Source organism: Chelonia mydas, chromosome 16 (assembly GCF_015237465.2).
Source record: "Chelonia mydas isolate rCheMyd1 chromosome 16, rCheMyd1.pri.v2, whole genome shotgun sequence".
Taxonomy (NCBI): Eukaryota; Metazoa; Chordata; order Testudines; family Cheloniidae; genus Chelonia; species Chelonia mydas.
The window spans coordinates 16,039,652-16,061,169 of record NC_057857.1 but is presented as its reverse complement, the minus strand read 5'-3'; the positions used below and the strand labels follow the sequence as shown (position 1 = coordinate 16,061,169).

Below are 21,518 nucleotides of genomic sequence, written 5' to 3'. Positions count from 1 at the left end.
AGCTTGTCAGAATGGAAGTGGTATTATAATGATACTGTTAGATCAAATAACTCTTTTCAGTTCGTTTGTTACTAACAATATTTTAGACATTTGAAAACAAAGAACTAAAAATTAGATCTTCCACAATGTATGCAGTTTGTTTTACTTTTTTGTGATAAGAATACACACTTTTTTTTGTTGTGGTTCTTAGTTGATTTCATTTCCTGTTGTGCACTAGTACAAGGCTTTGGTGTTGAATTATAAACACTGCTGGGTAATATTTAAATGCACAGTAAAATCATTAATTAAAAAGAGCTTTATAAAAGAGAGAGATTTAGTTTTGTAACTTTTTTTGAACAACGAAGGAGACCCACATGACTTCATTGAGAAAGCAGGTTTTGTTTAAACTAAAATATGATGGTTACAGCAGCTGATTTAGATAAGGTAAAATCACTTAAAGCAAATCTCAATTCTCTCTTTTTTTGACAAGGTGTCTAACACTTAGTTTTTATACTCAAATGTTATATTGACTAAAACTATTTTGCTCTTTGTTAAAGGGCTTTAATCTGTGGTGTATAGTCCAACTACAGATATTTTAATAAACAATCTTTTGGTTTCTATAGTGACTTCTGGATTAAAACATACATATGTGATCTAGAACTGATGCTGATTAGTAGGATGCTGATTTTTTTTTATCTAACCCTAGCAGTCTTGCACTATCAAAGATCTTGTTCACCTCATGTTGCAAGTGGAGTATCTGATCACTGACACTGGTCTTTACAGGAACTGAATGTTCTACCATAGAAAACAATCAGAAAATATGCCTTCAACAATGACAAGTCAGCAAGTCAAATGAGTAAACAGAACATCCTCTAATGGTGTCCTTGGGGGACTGTGGGATTTGTATGATATGTAGCAGTCAGGTGTATGGCTTTTTAAAGGGGTATTATAATGGCTTAGGATAGAATTCACAATGTAGTGGCCACAAACTAGGTCACTTAGTTTTAATATAGTCAGTGGGATTACCGGAACCAGAACAGCTGTATTTAGAAAGGCAAATGTTTGCCTTCAGTATGCCTTGTGTATCTGCACTGTTTTCTTTCTTACCTTACATGCAACCCAGAGAGTATCAAGTATTTTCCTTAATTTCTATGGGAGTTAAAATGCTTAGTCTAACCAGACTAGTTACCTTATCTGTCTTGCACTATATTCAAGAGCAGGGTAGTTGCAGCCCAGTTCAGTGAACATGTGCCAAGAGTACTGTTGTTGACAAAAATTTGTTCTCAAGATTTAGGAGAGGCCTGATGCTTATATATCTCTGTGGACTGTAGAGCCCTTCCCTTGCCTGTTAGTTTACCTAAAGGATCTGACAAGGTATTTACTTAAAAAAAGGAACAGAATGATCCATTTTATTATACTGCTTTTATTAAATAGTAATCTATTTTGAGTCTTGTAAGCAGAGCTAAAATAAATTCTCTTTCAGGTTAGTAATGGCTTATTAGCAGTAAGTCGATGGCTTCTATCAAAGGGCCAAAGAGTATCAGCCCTACCAAGCTTCATTCCCACCCCCCCACCCCTTTCCTGACATGCTTTTTTAACTTTCTTCTTTTTTTCCTCTGTCAGGTATTTATAGGGAAGCAATTAGCATAGTATCTTGGCACAAAACACAATTTCAAGAGAAGCATAAAAAACACTGAATTGGACTCTGCTCTTACAGTCCTAGGATTTGTCTGTTTAACCTTGATTTTTTTTCTTTTTTCTTCCTTCCTGTTGAGGGTAACCTTTTGCAAAAAGGTAGATGAAAATGGACAGGCTAGGCAACTATGATTTTAGCTCAGTAGTTGGTAAGTAGCTAGGTTTAGAACTGGCAGCTTACATTGGACTTGCAAGTGAACAGGGCAGAGGAGATGTGTGATGTGTTACTAGTGGCTAATTCTATTGAAATGCAGGCTGCCACATATTATAACATGCTGGAGTTATTGTTTGGACTGTTGTAATCCCAGCTACATAGTGGTGTTGGTTAAGACTAGACAAATGTGTGCATCATAGTTGCTAGGTCTGAGAGGAAACAGTGCAGCTTTGTAAGTCTGGGAGTGGAAGGATATCTTTTGCTACTTTCTGCAGCCAGAGGGAAAAGATTAACTTTGCATGGCCTTAGGGTAATTACTGTTTCGACAATTGGAAAGCCCGTGTATTTTGTAGAGTGTGTGGTCAGTGCTTTGGTTAGCTGTTCAGTGCTTCTCTCTCCATACAAGCATTACTCTCTTCTGAGTTGAGTTACTGTTTTTCATTGTCACTTATTTCATCCATTATCTTTGTGGCAATGATGATAGTCTTACCTGAGAAGGAAGTGTACAAATGGGCACTGTTAGGATATTGATGGCAGTAGAACCCATGGTGACACGTAGGCTCTCGGAAGTCTTGTATCTCAAGCAAGAGGAGACAGCATTAATCCTTTTGGGACTGTATATGAGTGCTCCTGAGGATGAGGAGCAATTGCTTATCAATTTCTGAGTTCTCATTGAAAGGAGTGATTACACCACCATTCACTCCCATTGTCCACTAATACTGGTTAAGCAGCACCTTGTGGTGTCTGCCTAAAATACTAATTAGGTGGAGTAGTATGAGCTTGAAGGTTTGTCGTACCATAGCCAAGTCTAATTCCTGATTGTGAAGAGTCCAGGATGTTAGTGGAGGTCATGTGCTGTTGAAGCATTTCTGTGTTTGGTAACATTTCGTCTCCCTTATGGGAGGCATCTTGAAACAGTTTGTTGGCCTCTTCTCCCTCCCCCCCGCCAAACGTAAAGTCATGGCAAGTGGGGTGAAATACTGATGTCAGCAATAGAAAAAGTGCCTCACTTGTCTGAATCTGTATTACTATAGGAAGTGGTATTACCTTTATGGAGGAAATGTGTGTTCCTTTCTTCTGCTTGGGATAAAAGCTCACAACAGAAGAAAATTTTCTCTTGACAAAAATGTGTGTGGAAGTCCTGTACCCTGTAGAGAGATCCCATTATCTCTTTCACTGTACAGATGCTTTGTTTACCCTTTCCTTTCTGGCCTCAGTCTATTGTTCCTTGACTGGTTACAATGACTTGTGGGCAAACTGCACCTTGAAAGGAACACATCGTTTATAGGTCCCATAATTGAGGTTTCCTGGCTTCTCCCTCCTTCTCTGTAGGCCAATTCTTTAGTCCTACTGCTTTGACTCATTTAATAAGATTCTCTTTTGTGAAAGCTCCTGAATGTAAGATTAGGATAATTTGCTATAGCTATTTCTAATTTTTCAATGGGAGGGGACGAACTTGTGTGTGTGTGTAAACACTTAAACAAGTTCACTTTTTCTTTTATTTTTTTTTAATACCCAACCAAGGGATCTTGACTTTCCTTGTAGAAGATATTAAAATTAGCCACAAAAAAGATATAAATACTAGAGGCTAAAGTACCTAGTGATAAACTGGAAGAAAAGTTATTGATTCACCATTTTCATCCTGCCAACTCCAAGCATTGACAGTATCTTGCTGAATTTACTGCCCCTAATAGGGGACTGAGAGCATGCAAACTGGGAAATAAGGAATTTTGTTTTCAGTCTGTCTTGTGCACAGTGTAAACGGTGATGAAGGAAGTGACTGTTCTTCACATTAGTACAAGGGTCAGATGGAGAGCTGGTTTACTACTGACAATATTCCAAATCTTAGTTGGATATAATAATACCAAACAGCTATAATAGTCTTCATCTGAAGATTTCTGTGTTTTACACAGTAGGGTTAAGTATCTGTATTCCCCACCTTACAGAAGAGAAACTCAAGTGATGTCTGTGTTTTTTGCAGAAGATTATACAGCAGGTCTTTGGGCAGGAATGGGTATACATCTTCCAAACCTGTGTTTTTCTTTGGAACACACTGTCTCCTTATAGACATTAAATACTTTCCCAAAATTGGCTTTAAAATGGATTTAATTATTAGAGGACAACTTGTAGCTTAGTCTTCAAGAGTGATGCGGAAATATGAGTTCCTTTGTCTTACAGTGAGCGTCATAGACCAGGTTGATCAGAAAGCCACAATTGACAGCTTAAGACTATATCAACAAATAATTCATTTGAAACCTTATGTCGGCAAAGTATTTAATTTGCCTTAAACGTTTTTAGTTCATGGTATTGTGTTACTTACTGTTTTCATTTAACTTCAGCAATATATCAAATCGGGTTGCAAGATGCTGTACAGTATAAATTTGAAACTTTTATTTAGAATGTTTTTACACATGTTTAAAAAATCAGCTTATTGGAGTGAAGATTGTTAGTACTTCTATAAAAATAGAGCAGTAATAGTGTACAATCCACTGGCCACTGACTGACATGTCTTTTAGGAACATTCTGCATTTACTGGCACAAGGTCACTCCAAGGTTTAATTAGTTAGGGAACTGAGTAATTCTTTTAGATAACTACATCTCTGATAGAACAGCCATGTTCTTTACTATCCTCCTCATCTTTGTCAGGTTTTGTGAAGACTAAATTTAAACAGATTGACACCCTAAAGTTTGACATTCATTTATCTGCAGAACAGGTACATCACCAACAATGCTTCCCCACACTCCTCTCATCGTGTTGTGGAACCTTGTGCTTGAGAGACCTATCTGCTTTTCCTACATGGGCATTTTTCTTAATTTCCCACTGGTGTACTAACACCAATATAGCTTCACGTGCTCTAACGATAGCAAGCACGCTAGTGAGGAGCTGCTGTTGGTGTTATTACCACTGTCATCTAGACCTATTCTGAGCATTTATAGAGGATGCTTTTTTTTAAATGAAAGTCTACACTCTGTCTACAGTAGTGGAAACCCTACTGTAGTTGTACCTGCCTTGGTGGTATGACAGAGGGAGATCAGAAGAAAAAGGACAGTGTAGACAAGTCCATAGTAGAGTAAAAGAGTAGGCTAGAACTTACGCCCCTTCTGTTTTTGGCCTCTGGGTCTCAAAATAGGTGTCGCTTGTCACTGTTTTGATGTGGATATGTGCACTAGTAACGACTTAGATCACCAATTCTGTTAATTTAGGCAACCAAATAGTTGTGAAATAATAACTTTACTTCACTATTGTTCTGGAATGGATTCACCAGCATCCTGTGTTTGGCAGATTCCATATCCCAAAAAAGCAATTGAGGCATCAAGCTCTCTAACTCCATTATATAATCTTGCAGATAGTGGCCACGGAAATCAAGGAACAGACTGCTTGGTTGTAGACCGTGTTGCTTGCAGGCAAGTAGTTTTCTCCCATACAGTTATGCCAATGTACCTCAATCCTGATGTGTAGTATGCCTATTAAAAATGTGGATGTCTCAGGTGAAGGTTTTAACTGTCAAACTTAGAGGTGTAGACCTACTCAGAGGGGAGTTTGAGACTAACCCATTTATGATCTATTCAGGGTTTGAATGCAGTTGCTGAAGTGAAAGGCCAGTGCATTAACTCTCTTGAACGTAGGCTAGAGAGCGGGCTAGCTGGTTTTTTGTGTTTTGTTTTTTGTTTCCTTTTTCTAATAAAGGATTGTGTGTTTTATTCCTCTCTCTCCTTCATATCTCAGTTGCCTTAATAAAATGCAGTCCCTTTCCCGAAGGCTCACATTTTAACTTTGGCAAGCTCTGGATGCTCGTGTGGTCCAATCCCTGTAAAAATAAAGAACCACCCATCTGCTTTGGAAAACACTTGAAAACAAACTGCTGATGAGAATTTGAAACAGGTGTTAATAGTCTCCTGTTAAGTATCTTCCATTGGAAGTCTTGCTATTGATCCCCGTTGGAATCGTCAGTCAGACTGTGTGAAGGGATAGCTTTTACATTTGAAACATTTGACTATTGAAGGACTCTGAACATAACACTGCTTGCTTATAAATGGACTGACATTTCACTTTGACTGTCCAGCCATGATTGCTGAAGACTGAATTAAAGTTTTATTGCTAAAGGGAAGAGCAAAGTGTATATGCTGTAGCCATGCTAGTAACATAGATTGTTGGAACATTATTGGATAGTTTGTTGCGAATGATATACCTCTTGTAAAAACAACTAAGTTGCCAACTTTGAACTTGCAACCATTTTCCTGTTACTCTTCACACTTCTGTCTTTCTTCTGTTGGGAATGGTCAGTGGTTATCACTTTGTGTAATCTTGTCTTTGTTCCTACACATGAATGTGTATTTTTCCTCACTGTCCATCCTGAGAATGACAGGCAAAAACTTAAGTAAACTAAACGAGTAATGAGATTCACTGGAAGAAGAAATGGTATTTCTAAGTCAGTTAATTGGAAAACTGAAATACATCATAAGTTAACCTACATCATTTCTACTGTATAAATTGCTCTATAAGTGCTAAGAAATAACCCCCTCACCTCCCCATACAAAATCAAGCCCACGTGCATAATAAGTTTTCAAAAGCACCTCTTTTGAAGGTGTTTAAATATAACTTCTTGGCTGCCACTCTACCCAGTTACACCAAAAACCTTTTTCTTCAGAGGATCAAGTGATATCGCTCCCCTTTGAGGGGCCTGTGCTTATTGCTTGTATAGGGATTGACTCAGTGGTCTAAATCTTTCTCCTTTTCTAACTTTTGCAATTCTATGCAAGGCCAGGCAGCTGTACTGTGACAGTCCCTCAGTAGGGTATCTGGTGTGTCCATGGCTTCACCCGTGAACTGGATAAACCCAGCTCACGTTTTAAAACACAACTTATCAGTAAAGGTACTGAGCAAGAGAATCATTGAAGTGTCAGGCTTAATAATTATATGATCTTATAAATATCTGAGACTGCCCTACAGCCCCCAGCTAACTCATAGCAATGTGTCCAAGTAATAGAAATGGCCCAAAAGTTTAGGTGTGTGAATGGAATTATTTTCTGTAATGAATCATCTTGAGATGCGCAAGTGTGTTTATTTTTATATATATGTATGTATATAAAAAAAGTACAGCTTCCTTTTTTTAAAGCAATCCTGTTAACATAAAACATGTTTATTTAAAGTCTTTGATTCTGTTACTAACACTGTAGACAAAACTGAATTTTAATCTTTTATTTTCTACAGTTTTAATTTTAGTTTTGTATCTTGCTCAATTTGGACAGCAAAATGAAATGGTCCTCTTCACTTCTGTCTAAAATCCTCTTCTCTGTCCAATTATTTGGGTTCATGATTCTCTAGGGGAATGTTTAAATACAAAAATCTTGTGTTTATTAAAGGTATACACTAAAAAATTTCTCTTCATAGCAGGTTTTGTAAATTCATACCATTAAGCACAAATATGAATGTGGAAGCCAACATTTTGTTGATTCTCTTGTGGCTTTAGGCTATCAAGAACCAGAAGAAGTAACCATGCAACTTACTTGGTTGTTACTCAAACTGGGGGCTGATGTTGTAATGCAGGAACGACAAAACTGCAGTGAAACATAACAGCAGGCTTTTTCAACTGCTTTATAACAGTGTTAATGGTAGCATATGCTAATCTCTCTGTCCTTTTTTCAATTCAGTGATCATGAAAGGTGCCAGATTGACAGCACTGGAAACTGAAGTCCTACTTGTCCACAGAACAGGTACAGCATACCCAACAGCAGTTAAAAGCTTCCCCTGCACGCTCTGTTGTATTTCAACCCTGATTTTGAGGGAGGACTTCTGTGGGGGGAGAATAGTTCAGGACTTGTAATATTTGTCCAGAACCTACTAGCCAGAGGTAAATACAAAGGGTAGGGCCCTCACCAGTGAGATTATTGGTGGGGGAAAGCCTAGTGAGACGCCAAGGCCCTTCTGCCACGTCAGCTGCTGGTAAATGTGCTGTCCCTGGACGCTGCTGGAAGGAGGGAAACTCCATCATTTGCATCAGGTTGTGACTAGTAAGCATCTTATCTAAAGCCCTTCCCTAGCTGCTAGAAGGGAGGAGGTTTCTGTCTTGTCTTCCTACTGCTAAGTTCCTGGCTGCTGTGAAGGAAGAGTTGTCACCACTGTTTCTCAACCTTTGTTTTTTCATTCCTTCTCCTTGAATAACTCCAGTGCCTGTCTCTGTTCATAGCTTTCCCAATTAGTGTTAAGAGTGTGAAAATTCTTGATTCATTACTGCTCACAACATTCTGAATATTGGCACTGAAACTGTCCGGAGTTTTGTTATCTTCATACTGTTTCTTGGTAAAGCTACGAACAGCAGTAGACATCGGAGCCATCCTAGCAGGTTTGGGAAGACGGCACTACAGCTGGTTTTATTTGCAAACATAAAAGCTAGGAATTTAACTTTTTAAAAATGAAAGCCTGAAATCTGCAGAAATTTTTGGCTTAAGTCCTTCTCTTCCCACTCTAAGGGGTTCTTGGAATTCCTGTTGAAGCTCTGAGTATCAATCCATTTCCCCCCCGCCACATCCTTTCCAAACACTCTTTCCAAAAGTTTGTGTGATGGTGAAGTAATGTATTGAAATCATTCAGTTTCCATGAATCTAGGACTTTTCAAATATAAAAGTTTAAGCCTGTGTGACTGTCTTTCTGGAGCTTGGAGAGTTTGGTTTTGCTGGTTCCTGACCAATTTTTACGACTATATAGCAGCACCTACCATAGTGGGGGTTGTAGCCTTTACTTTATTACTTGTATCCATTTGGTGGGTTGTGTTCATGTCTTGAAATTGGCATTAATATTTTTCTTTTCAGAAGAGCAGGCATAACACTTTGCTGTTCCCAATGCTGGAAGCAAAGAGTAAAGAAAGATGCCACAACAGTAGTTCGGACTTCATCCTGTAGACCCATGCACACTCTCATTACCTTTGTATTTGGGAATGAGACAGATTAAATGTTTAAGATAGGCATTTTCCCAATGAATGTTGGAGGATTTGAATCAAAGTGAAGGATTTGGTCTCCTTGTTCCAGTACATATACACTTGAGATACTTGCAGTTTTCAGACACTCTCTTTTTTTTTTTTACAAAAGCAAATGCACTTCATTTTCAGAATCTGTTTTAATGCAATATGAGGAGTGAAACTTTAAATGCACAAATCAGGAAATTCAAGGCAATGGTTCCCACAGTGACCAGAATTCTGCTATCCTGTACTTAGTATTACTGTATGCTGTTAAATTTGTGTTTTAATACATGCAATGTAGCCACATAGCAGCTGCTAGTCAGGAAATTCAGTTATGGTTACTACAGCTGCTGTTACTTGGCTTTACTGCATGTAGTAAGTCACATACTGAGCAGCACAACTTAATACAAATACAGGCAGGCCAGGGAGGTTCTGGTTACTGTGGGAACCATAAGTTAGAATTTTCTGATTTGTGCATTGAGTTTTGCTTACAGTATTTAATTAAAGCACTGTTTAAAAATTAAGTTTGCTTACCCTTGCTGCAAGATAATGGTTGTATCTTTGTTTTTCATTGAACATATGAGTTAAGAATATCAGAATTAAAGGTGATTAGAAGATCTCATTGTCGGTCAAGTTATTTACTTGAAAGAGATTGGAAAATGAATTTTCTTTATAAAATGTTAGAGACTAATAAAAACTGCACATAGAAGGCTTTTATTGGGAGCTATTTACCAAACTTCTATCAGGTTGTATTTGTCACAATTGATAACTCTGGATGCTACCCGATTGAAAAGGGATTCTTTACAATTTGAGACACTTGCTATCCCATCTATGTGCAGAAGATTTAAATAGTTGGCACCTGTTATAACAGACACACTTCAAGTAGACTCTAGAGTCAAATTAAGCCTCATCCTGTCCTTTTTTTTTTTTTTAATGGGCAAACACTCCAATGTGAATGAGAGTTTTCTGTGCATATCTAGGTTAGGATCAATAAGACATTGCCCTTCTTAGTTATTTACCAAGCTGCCTCTTCACTAAATTGCATTTGTCTCTACTTTTCCATTGACCAGCTGGTATGCATTCTTAAAAATCTTTTGGTTATTCCTTTTGTGTGCTACTAGCACACTCTTCTCAAATTAGAAATCGTACTAAATAAGTTTTCTTCTAGGCTTTCTAAAAATGTGGTGTTCGTAAGCAAACGTTTGCTTCATACTTTACATTCTTTAAGGAACCTTTCACTCAAGATCTGTGTACTGAGCTTCGGGCTCTTTAAATGACGTGCTCTCTAATACAGTTCAGTACCTCTGGGGAGAGCCATATTTGAGTGGTAGTATGGAGATACTTTTTTAGATTTTGTTAGTCTCTAAGGTGCCACACAAACTCCTTTTCTTTTTTAGATCACTTGAACTTAAACAGAAGTCCTTTGCCTCCTCTGATATTGTTGGCCTTAATGCGCTATGGGGGGAGGGGATTAACCATAATTTACTGAGAGCTGCCCCTCTTATCTCCACTAGGTAAAGCTCATGGAGTGCTTCAGCAAATTATCTTTGCATCTGCAAAGGCTGACCCTTTCTGATTTCTAAGTTAACCTTGTCTTTATTGAGCAACTAGCCCTTGTTCTAAAATAATAAAGCTAATCCATTTTAACGCTTTACTAGTAACTCTTGGGGAAAAAAGTACAACTTAGAGTCTTATTTCTCTGCTCCAGATTAACCAGGTGATTTCCATGTTTTGTTTATTTTATATATATATGTGATATGTTCCTTGTTTAGCACAGTTCTAACTCTTATCTACTGGGATTTATTTTCTAGATTGTTCATACTATAAAATCAATAGTTGCCTTTCCAATTTGGGTGTAAAGGTCGATTATAGAATAACTTCTAAAGCGAGACTTGTTAACACTGGTTCTCACTTGGAATTAGAGAGTTGTGATGCTTGCATTCAGAATGTCAAGCTGTCAGCACTGCAATGTAAAGCTGACATCAAAACCAGACGATGGCAAGTGTCCAGTTTACTTGGCTACAGCCACGGTAACTGGTTTCAACTATTCAGCCTAGATTTCAGTATTTGCAGAATGCAGATTATTGTGGTAAGACTAAAACCAGGCTCTCTGTGGTTACTTGATAAAGGCTTGTCTTTCTATCACAGAAAGAGATTATAATTGGTAATAGTTGCTTATTCAGCAAGAACTAACTCATCTGAGATTTGGTGATCTAGTAAATGTTTTAAATGACTTTATACCATATTTTTCCTTGAAGGACCAGAAAGGAGGTTGCCCAGAAGCTTGAATAACTGAAATGAAAACATCAAAGTTTAGTCCTTCAAGGTAGAAAAAGAGGGGAAACTTATAACTTTAAAGTTTACATACGGCTGATGATTTAACATGTTTTTTGATTCACAAGTGAGATTAAAGGGACCTTCTACAGATTTCCTTTAAGAATACATTACGCTAGAAGGCAGAGGTGGTTCTCCCTCTGCGCCCCTTCCCTCCCCCTAAGTGTTACCAAGCACCGCAGTTGCAAGTAGGATGTAGAGTGTGGACTTGTATATTTCGCATGGCATGCTTCTGTATGAAAGACTCAAAATGTAATACAACATTTTTCTAACTCAGAGGCTTGCCCTCTATATTAAATTGAAGTAATTTCTCTTTCCTGGTCTGACTGAATCTTCTCTACTTCAGTCCTTGTTTAGAAAAACATCTCAATACATGTGAAAGTGCTAACTGTGGGTGTGAATCTGAACTTTGTATCCCACCCAGTTTCTTAATCCTGGCTATTAAAGTCCTCATAAAGTTGACACTGACTGAATCTACAGCTAAATAGTCTAACAGATAAACTACAGCATCCCATTCCACTTGACCCATAATAGGCTGTGATCTTCTTGCTGCTGTTGATTTGGCTCTTGACTTCAAGAAAACAGAGCAAGATACTTTTAGTGAACTTCTCTCCAGTTTGACTCATGTTAGAATTAAATGTTTCACCTTACGTTCTTAGGAGCCATGATTTAACTATTTGTCAAGTGACTGGTTTGTTTTCTGTTGTTCACTTTTTTCCTTCACCTTTATGCTAAATGCTTAGCTTGCTATTGTCCAGCTAAATATGAACTCTGACTTTGAGGGTTCCAAACACAAGATGTCAAGTATCTGGGGTAACCATGTTAGTCTGTATCCACAAAAACAACAAGGAGTCCGGTGGCACCTTAAAGACTAACAGATTTATTTGGGCATAAGCTTTCGTGGGCTAGAACCTACTTCATCCACAAGATGATGACTCTCTTGCTTTAGGAAACTTCTAATACAGTCTGCCATTCTTGGTGTATTCATGAGATCATGATTTCTGCTAGTTGGGCAATAAACCAGGATCCCAGCATTGTTTGTTGTGGACTCAGAGCAGGGCGGTATGTGTAAATCTGTGCTTTGACTCCTAATCCACGCAAGTTTGTCTTTGCTCATTTCACTTCCTGTTTGTGATGTGCTGTTAACTGTACTTGTTCCCTTTAAAAAATTAAGTGGGCAGGCTGTAGACTACTAAAGAATGTGACTTGCCATATTTTTCAGAATTTTATCTATATAGGTGATAAAATTATCCTCCCTGTAATTCATACATCTTGTTTCATGAAATCCAAGCAAGTAGTCAGAAATGTCACTGTGCTGGTTTTCTGCTAGTCTAACATTTTGTATACCTTTTGGGTAAATAAAATCACCCTGTCCCATTTAGTAAGGATCAACATGTTTTAATTTGAATGTAGAATAACTGTCTGTTTGCTGGCGTTATCTGGAGAGGTTGATGTTTTACATTTCCTTTGGGTAAAATAAAGAATGGAATTACATTAGTAAATTATGGAATTTTGGCTAGTAGTTATGCATTCGGCAATGGCTTATGCATCCATGTATTCAAAATAGGAATCTGAAAGGTTAATGTAGTAAAACATTACTGTCACAAACAGAAAAGGAGTACTTGTGGCACCTTAGAGACTAACCAATTTATTTGAGCATAAGCTTTCGTGAGCTACAAATTGGTTAGTCTCTAACGTGCCACAAGCACTCCTTTTCTTTTTGCGAATACAGACTAACACGGCTGTTACTCTGAAACCTGTGATTACTGTCACAAAACGTCTGAATGCAGTTCAGTTTTGCCCTATGTATATTAATACAAATGTGCCACTCCCTATTTAGATGTCTATATTGTGAACAAGATTCCTCCTATTTCAGAAAAGTCATCAAAATTCTTGTCAGCAGCTGGCCTGGTAGACCATTTTTTGCTAGTATGGTAAATATTTCTCCTTGCCCCACAGAAACCGTACAAATTGCTAGTTTAGTTGCAGGAAACCTAATGCAATTAGGTTGCAGATCATACCTTTCTAGGTTCTAATCCAGCTCCATACTACTTTTATTGGAGTCCCCTTACAGTTGATTGACAGATACCACCATGTTTCTTGGGTCATACTCTTGCACAATTAACTTCATCTACACTTTATTACCTCCCCCCAACCCTCTTTTTCCTTTCTGTACCCTTTCCCACACCAACCTGTCCACTCAGAGTTGCTCTCATTCACTAAAGGGCTATGAACCTCTGGAAGAATGAGGAGGGGCTGTAAGTAAGTCTCTGGAATGAGGCTTGATTGCAGCTGACCTGAAAATATGGGAGGAAAGAGAATCTTGAGTGTGCAGGCTACTTCCTGAGTGTAGCCTGGTATGTGTGAACTGTTCTAAAGCCGGGCTGCATTAGGGGCCACTGTGGGAGGAGCAGGATTGGTGCTTTCGGGGAGCTATTGCCACTTTGTTCACAGCTGCTTTTTCTTGTAATCATAACTGGCTGACCCAGATCTACACTAAAGATTCATAGCACTCTGATGAGAAGGGCGTAATCCAGGTGTCTCAGCCAACATATTCTCAACAAAACAGGGTCTAATGTTCAAGGTTGCATATAATGTATTGGTTTCATTGAGTGTGAAGGGAAAGTTATAAACTTTCTCCCATGCATATGCATAGGAAAAATATCCCTAGTAGCCTCTTCAATTTAACATTACAGCAAAGTGAGAGCTCTGCTATAGTTAAGATTAAGACCAACTTTTTCTGTTTAAAGCTCAATTCTAAGTGCTCTGAAATCTACATGGTTACATGGATTGACTTGAAAGTTGGAATGCCTCTTGGAGGCTTGGGTTATTTTAGTGATCCAAATTTGGGGGCATTTGACCAAACGGTTCCAGAAATATAGCACCCAGGGAAAAAGCAGTTTTGGTTGAAGTTGCCAGAACCTGTCAACTATCTTTGCTCACTGATAGAGCTCAAACCAGGGCTCAGCTCATTGCACCATGATCTCAAAGATTATCCCAGTAGAGTGCATGGCACCCATTGGGGAACATCAGATTAAAATCTTTTTTCAAAAAGAGTTTGCTTCTCCAGTTATCAGGCACACAAACAGACATGCAAGTATCTCTCTATGCACATGCTCAGTGTAATCTATCTGGAAAACTACCCCGCATTACAGGGGCTGGGTGGCTCTGAGGATGTTTTAAGTTCATTGAATCTGAGCACTACCCAAGGCACTGTGAGGTAAAATCCAAGCGAGGGCAAAAATCTGAAGTAAGAAAAGTTGGTATACTGCTCCAGTCTGCCTCTGTCAAAGGGGAGGGGTTTATTTTGGAGAAATATAATCTGAATACAGCAGAATAGTCAGAACGTGCTGAAACTATTTAAAAAAGAAAAAAAAGAAAACTGTGCAAGCAAATGCTTGCTGGGAGGGGAGGGTGATTGGGGTGGAAGAGTAGGTGAAGTGGGAGGGGAGAAGATAGGAGAGTAGGAAGGGGAACAGGGGAGTGAGTGCTTGGAGAGCTGGGAGAGGGCAGGGGCACATGTCAGCCCCACATTCCCCTGCTCTGTGTTTCTCCTGAGGGCATTCTGCCCCTAAAAATTCTGCAAATTTTATTTGTCAAATAAATGTGGAGGCTGCAGCATGGCATGGGGGAGCATAGGCCACTGGCTGCACAGAGATGCAAGATCACTGTGCAGCTCCCCCTGGGACCTGGACTCAGCGGTGAGGCTACACCCAATCCTGATACAGCGCAAGGTCAGGGCCTGCCCCAGAAACACCCCAGGGCCCTGCTCTCCATACCAGGTGTGTACAGGCAGGCTCAGCAAGGCAGGATCCAAGTGTGGAAGGGTTTAGTGTGGGGGAATCCAGCTGTGGGTTCAGAGGGTTCTGTATGGGGCAATCTGAGTGTAGGTGGCTCAGTGGGGCATTTGGGTGTATGGGAGGTCTGGATGCACAGGGGCTTGTTGGAGGCGGGGGGGGGGGGCGGGATTCTGGGTGCAATAGTAATGGTACTCTGCAGGGGGGTCCAGGTGAAGGTGGTTGGGGCTAAGTGGGGCAGGGGATTGGGTGTGTGGAGGATAGAGCTCATCAGAGGGCTCTGAGTGTGGGGAGCTCAGTAAGGGGTCCAGATGCTGGGGGAGAGGGGCTCAATGTGGTGGGGATCCAGGTGCAGTAGGGGGTTGGTAGGGTGGGGATCCAGGTGTGAGTGGCTCATCAGGGTAGTCCAGGGGGAGTGGTGCTCATTTTGGGGGGGAAGAGGTAGTCTGAGTGCGGGAGGGTTGGGCAGATGGGGGAGCAGCTCCTTATACAGTGATTCCTTCCCCTGCAGCTGAGGAGAGATGGGTGCAGGAAGTTGGGGAGGGGAAGGAGAGTAGCATTTGCAGAGCTTCTTACATGTGGGGGAGAAATCTGGAGGTGGGTCTGACACGGCCCCGGATGCTGTGCAGGGAAAGAGGAAGTCCCGTCCTCCCCACCCAGCTGAGCCCAGTGCAGGATAGGAGCCACCAGCCGGGTCTTTCCCAGTCCCACCCCATTCCCCACAGTGATTTACCTCTCTGCCGGCTGCCCTGGGCACCCAAAACATATTGCTGGGAAGGGTTGCATGGCTGCTCTTGTGGCTTTCCTTTGCTTCACTATCAAAGTAATTTTTCTGGAGGGAAGCAAAGAAATATGTGGGGGACATAAATTCTGTGCATGCACAGTGGTGCAGAATTCCTCCAGGAGTAACACTGTGTGTGTGTGCTGTCTTTTGGTCCCCAGCCCATCTACAGGGGTGTGACCCTCCCATATGAGCCGGGTTCTGGAGGAGGCTTGCCTATCTGTGGAATGTCTGAGCCCCTGCTTCTTTCCCCTTGTTTGTGCCATGCTTCGGGGGTGGGACTGCACATCTATAGCAGTCTGTTCCCCCCTTCATGTGAGCCAGGTTCTGGAGGTCCCTGAGCCCCTATCTCTACCCCACCATGCAATCTGAGATCTGGGGGGGTCCCTGCTCTGCCCCTGCTCCTTATCCCCTATGTGTGCTGGGATCTGGGGGACTCCTGCCCATCTGTGAGGTATGACTCCCCATCTCTCCCCATGTGAGCCAGATTCTTTGTGGGGGCTTGCTTTTCTTTAGGGGGGTCTGAGCCCCACTCCCTTCCCATTATGTGAGCTAGGATCTAGAGGTCCATGCCCTCTGGGGTTGTCTGAGCCCCCTCTCTGACCCTCTCCCCGTGTGTATGCCAGGATCTGGGGGCTCTTATCCGTCTATGTGGGGGCTGATCCTATCTCTGCTCCCCTGCATGTGAGCCAGGTTCGGGGCTGGGGGGGGGGGGGGGGCTGCCTTTGTGGGAGTGTCTGAGCTCCTCTCCATACCTCCCCTGTGAGCCAGTATTTGGGGAAGCCCTCCATCTCTGGGTGGGGAGCTTAGAACAGACATGCTCAGAGCATGCACCAAGAACACGCTGCTGAGGCTGCGGTAAGGAACTGAGAGTGGGTATGGTTGGCACACATCTGGAACTCTCCAGCAGTGGGGAAGGTAGAAAGGGAATGCTTACTGATGTGAATGGAGCAGCTCTCTGTCAGAGTTATTGTTTCAGGCTGTATTCATTTCCATTAGGTACTCTCATCTCAGTGAGAGGTTCTCAGCTGAATGAATGGGCCAGTTAATATCTCTGAGCCTACAACTAAGGCTATGTCTATGCTACTGCCTATGTTGGCAAAACTTAGATCACTTAGGGGTGTGACTGTTCTATCCTCTGAGTGACATAAGTTATGCTGACATGAGTGCTAATGTGCACAGTGCTATGTTGGCAGGAGAGCTTCTCCTGCTGACAGTTTGTTGTTCGTGGGGGTGGGTTTTTTTATGCCAATGGGAGAGCTCTCTCCCATCGGCATAAAGAGTCTTCATCAGACGCACTGCAGTGATGCAGTTGTAGTGCTGTATGTGTAGACATGGCTTAAGTTTGAAACCCACTCTGGGCAGAAATCTGAGTGTGACGGGTTGCCCCCTTTCAAAGGTGCCATTTGACGTGTTGAGATACCACTGAGCCCACCTGTTCTGCCAGCATAGGTCCCCTTTAACCTGTCTTGCTGAGCCGGGCTCTTAAGCCTCCTCTAGTACACACATAGGCAGGGCCACACCCCGCTGCAGACACAGATTGAAGTCAGCTCTGTGTGAGAGGATTCTCCCAGCACTCACGGGTACACCCCTTTTGGGGAATAAACCGAAAATAATACCGTCTTGTGCTGTAGGGAAATCTATACAATGTAAGCTCATAAATTCGCCCTCTCCCTCACTGTGGAGGAAGATATGCATAACTTCTTGCACTCCGCAGTTAGAAATTGCGCAAACTGGGTTTAATAATAAACCAAACAAATTTATTAAGTATAAAAGGCAGATTTTAAATGGTTAAAGGAATAGTAAACAGAACAAAGAAGATTACTAAGCAAATAAAACAAAACACGCAAACTAAGCTTGATTCACTAAAGAAAGGGGTTACAAAATGTAATTTCTCCCTAAATGTTGAATTAGGCAGGATGAGGAGTTTCTACAGCTCAGAGTTCCAGATATTTCTTCTTATAGACTGGACACTTGTCTCAGTCTGGACTCACCCCTGCCTTTCCCTTCAAGTTAGTTCCTTTGTCCCTTCAGGTTCTTTCAGCAGTCCTTCTTGGGTAGGCAATGGAGGAGAGTCCAGTTTGCCTTCTTACCCACCCTTAAATAAGATTTACATAAGGCGGGAATCTTTTGTTTCCCAAGCTTGCCCCCTTCCTCCTCTCTCTCCCCCCCTCCCCCCCCCTCCCCGCCTTTTAGTGGAAAGTTACAAGAAGTCCAAGATAATGTTTAGTCTTTAGTATTAGGTGACAAGACCGCCTGACCTAGTAGTGTCACAGCTAAGTCCCAGGATGCCTTCTTCTAATGGCCCATCAAATTTGATGGCCTGTTGTCTGGTGGGTGTCTTCAAAATACACACCCAGTAATTGTTACATAGTCCATATTCCTAACTTTAGATACAGAAATGATACATGCATATAAATTGGATAATCACATTCAGTAAGTCATAACGTTTCCAATGATATCTTACATGAGCCATCTTGCATAAAACATATCTTAGTTATGTCATATCCATATCATAAGCATATTTTCATAAAGAATATGGAGTGTAATGTCCCACTTAGAATGAGCTGTAAACAGCTTAGAAAAATCTGTCTCTGTCAAGGTTTTTAATAGGAGAAATGTTAGCTGAGTACAGCAGAATATTCAGAAGGTGTGAAACTATTTTTTGAATAGAAAATAAATTACATGTGTGAATTCTCACTGGAAGGGGAGTGGCAAAAGAGTAGGTGGTGGTCGGGGAAAGGAGAAGTGAGGGATGGGGGTATTTTGGGGAGAAAAATAAATGGAAATGAGGAGTTGGGGAGGGCTCAGGTTAAGGGAGAAGAAGTAGGGATTAGGGATAGGTTGGAAAATGAGGAGTGGCAGAGGAATTGGGGGTGGGGGGGGGGGGAGTCAGCCCTGAATTCTCCTCTTCTGTATGTGTACTCTAGGATGTAGGGGACCTCTACCCTGCAGGGGTCTTAGCCCCTCGCCCTGCCCCTCCATATGAGTGGGGGGACTGAATGTAATACACGTTTAAACATCTGAAAACACCAGAAAATAAATAGTTTAGATACACATCACCCACGTGGGGTGAGAGGGAGCTGGCCAGAATGTGGTGGGGAGGCGCTAGGTTTGGAGGAAGGGCAGACTAGGTGAGTCTGGGGCCTGGGAGGGGAAGACTGGCTGAAGCAGAAGTCCCAACTGGAAGTGGGTAATGGGAGTGAGGGGCCCAGCTCTGTGCGGCTCATCTACATGTCCAAGGCAGTTCGCCACCCTTCAGTAAGCTGCTGTCTGTGATACATGTATGCAGCAGCATAAGGCAGGAGAGAGCAAGGAGCAATTTTTCTTATGTATTAATGGCTTCTACAGTGTCAACTAATGTCTTAATGGGATGGGAAAGGGAAGGGGAGCTGGAAATGTTGGGGGGTGGGGGGGCTACATGTTGTGGGGAATGATGGGCCAGGGGGTGGAGAAGGAAAAAGAGAGACATCAGTCTTCTCTCAATGCTTAAAGTTACCTTAACAACCATATAATAAAACTGTCAAGGTTTTGGGACACAGACCATGGATGAGATTTCTCTCACCAGCCCTGTTAGCAACTAGACACTGAATATATTTCAAAGCATGATCATTATCCCCATTCCGCTATCACAAAATATACAGGCTGAGAGAGGAGCATTGAGGAATCGCATAGCAACTATGTGGCTTCATGGAAAGACCACTTGGTTGGGACTATTCCTAGCTCTGCTATTGGCCAGCTGGGTGACCTTTGGCAAGTCATTTCACCCCTCTGTGCCTCAGCATCCCCATTTTACAGATGGGAAAATGATGTAAAGTTGACATTTTCTGGTGAAATGCAGTATATAAAAGCTAGGGGTATGCCTACACTTAAACCTCTACAGTGGCGCAGCTGCACTGCTGTAGCACTTCAGTGTAGACACTACCTATGCCAGTGGTTCCCAAACTAGGGGTGCTGCTTGTTCAGGGAAAGCCCCTGGCGGGCCAGGCCAGTTTGTTTACCTGCCGTGTCCGCAGATTTGGCCGATCGTGGTTCCCACTGGCCGCTGTTCGCTGCTCCAGGCCAATGGGGGCTGTGGGAAGCGGTGCGGGCCGAGGGACATGGTGGCCGCCCTTCCCGCAACCCCCATTGGCCTGGAGCAGCGAACCGCGGTCAGTAGGAACCACCATCAGCCAAACCTGTGGACTCAGCGGGTAAACAAACCAGCCTGGCCCTCCAGGGGCTTTCCCTGAACAAGTGGCGCCCCTAGTTTGGGAACCACTGACCTATGCCAATGGGAAGGCTCTTCTATCAGTATAGTTAATCCACCTCCCCAAGTGGTGGTAGTTAAGCCACCTCGCCGAGTGGTGGTAGTTAAGCCAACAGAAGATAGCGCTAGGCTGACAGTAGAATTTTATACCTGGGGTTAGGTTGGCATAGCTATGTCTCTCAGTGGTTTGGATTTTTCACACCTATGAGGGATGTAGCTATGATGATGTAAGTTCCCAGTATAGACCAGCCAAGGGTCTTTTGATTTATTACATAGTTATAGCAGCATATCATCTGCAAACCTGTGTGAGAACTAAAATTGTCTAAATGACCACTATCACCTATCAATAAATGTTTCTCTTTCTGTTTAAAATCTAGGAAACTAAATAGCAAAAAATGTCATTAATGCAAAGTTAATGTTTCCTGGGGATAGCTTGTGCCCTTTGAGAAAATTAAATTCAGCAAAACTCAGACGTGTGACAACCAGGAAACATAGAGTCATGGTAATGCCAACGCAACTTTAACTTTGCCCTCTTTCAGCGATGCACCAATACAGCTATGATACACACACTTCCATTCAGTCCTTGTTACAGTGAAAAGGCAATTTGTCCTTGCCCTGTGTTCAAACACTGAGCCTCTTCTCCCAACACAATAGAACACTTTAAAAAAAATTTAACAGCCATTTTATATTGTTTTAGAACTCCTGCACACTTGAACACAGGATACCGCCTAAACTTATCCTTTCCTGTACCCATTATTAAATCCAGACTGCTCTCATATCCCACTTCACTACTGGCAGTACCCATGGCAAAGAGACCCCCAGTGCCCTGCCACTGATACAGCCTACACAGTTCTGCATTTGAAATGATGTAGACTGTAGCTTCATGGCACATATGCACCTCTTTCCTTTGATAACATACATAGGGGACTCAGGCCCAGATCTCATCAATCGCAGCTTTCCCAAACTGCTCCAGTGTATTCCTCCACCATTCAATACAGCTATACCTAACACTGTGACTACAGCTGGAGCGCATGCATATAATTCCCGTTGGCTGTTGCCAGCTCTAGTGGGGCAGAGTTAAGGTTCTCTGAGCATTTACCTTAACTCTGTATTTCCTGGTTTTCAGAAGTTTGAGTTCTGCTGAACTCGATGTTCTGGAAGGGTACAAGCTATCACTGGGCAGCCTTAATTCTGCACTAACAAACTTTTTTGGCATTTAACTGTCAAAAAGGGTAATATTGCAGCTACCAGTACAGCAGTGATGAGGTCTTTGAGATGAGAGAGAATGAGGGAGATATATTCTGTTATCTGTACTCTGCTCTGTCTTCCCAGTCTGGTAGGGGCACCAATGAGGAACCTGAAGAAGTTTTAACTTGCACATTCATATAACACGTGCATAAGCCTATAGTAGTAAACAGAATGGCCCAGCAAGCAAATATTGGTGAGCTCCTCTCTATGTTGGATTCTTCAGTTCTGCTTGTCCAGGAAGATATAACAGCTGTCTTCAAAGATAACCTCAACTCTGGTATGTGCCTCTTAGATGTTAAACTGGAGGGTTGGAGAAAGCTTTGTA

The 21,518-nt window shown here is 41.8% G+C and overlaps 1 protein-coding gene across 10 annotated transcripts in view; it reads left to right on the top strand.

The window, feature by feature from the left end:
- Positions 1–21,518, top strand: part of TSC1 (TSC complex subunit 1) — a 60,207-nt gene that overhangs the window by 3,546 nt on the left and 35,143 nt on the right. For 7 of the 10 annotated variants that reach the window (XM_043530494.1, XM_007061030.4, XM_037879455.2 and 4 more), the window contains exons 2-3: positions 7,481–7,543; positions 21,278–21,470. In XM_043530494.1, coding sequence (XP_043386429.1) covers positions 21,365–21,470 — 106 coding nt within the window. In that variant the 5' untranslated portion in view covers positions 7,481–7,543; positions 21,278–21,364. Of the gene's footprint in view, positions 1–5,175; positions 5,234–7,480; positions 7,544–21,277; positions 21,471–21,518 lie in introns of all 10 variants that reach the window. The other 3 variants (XM_043530495.1, XM_043530493.1, XM_043530497.1) reach the window with 1 other exon arrangement.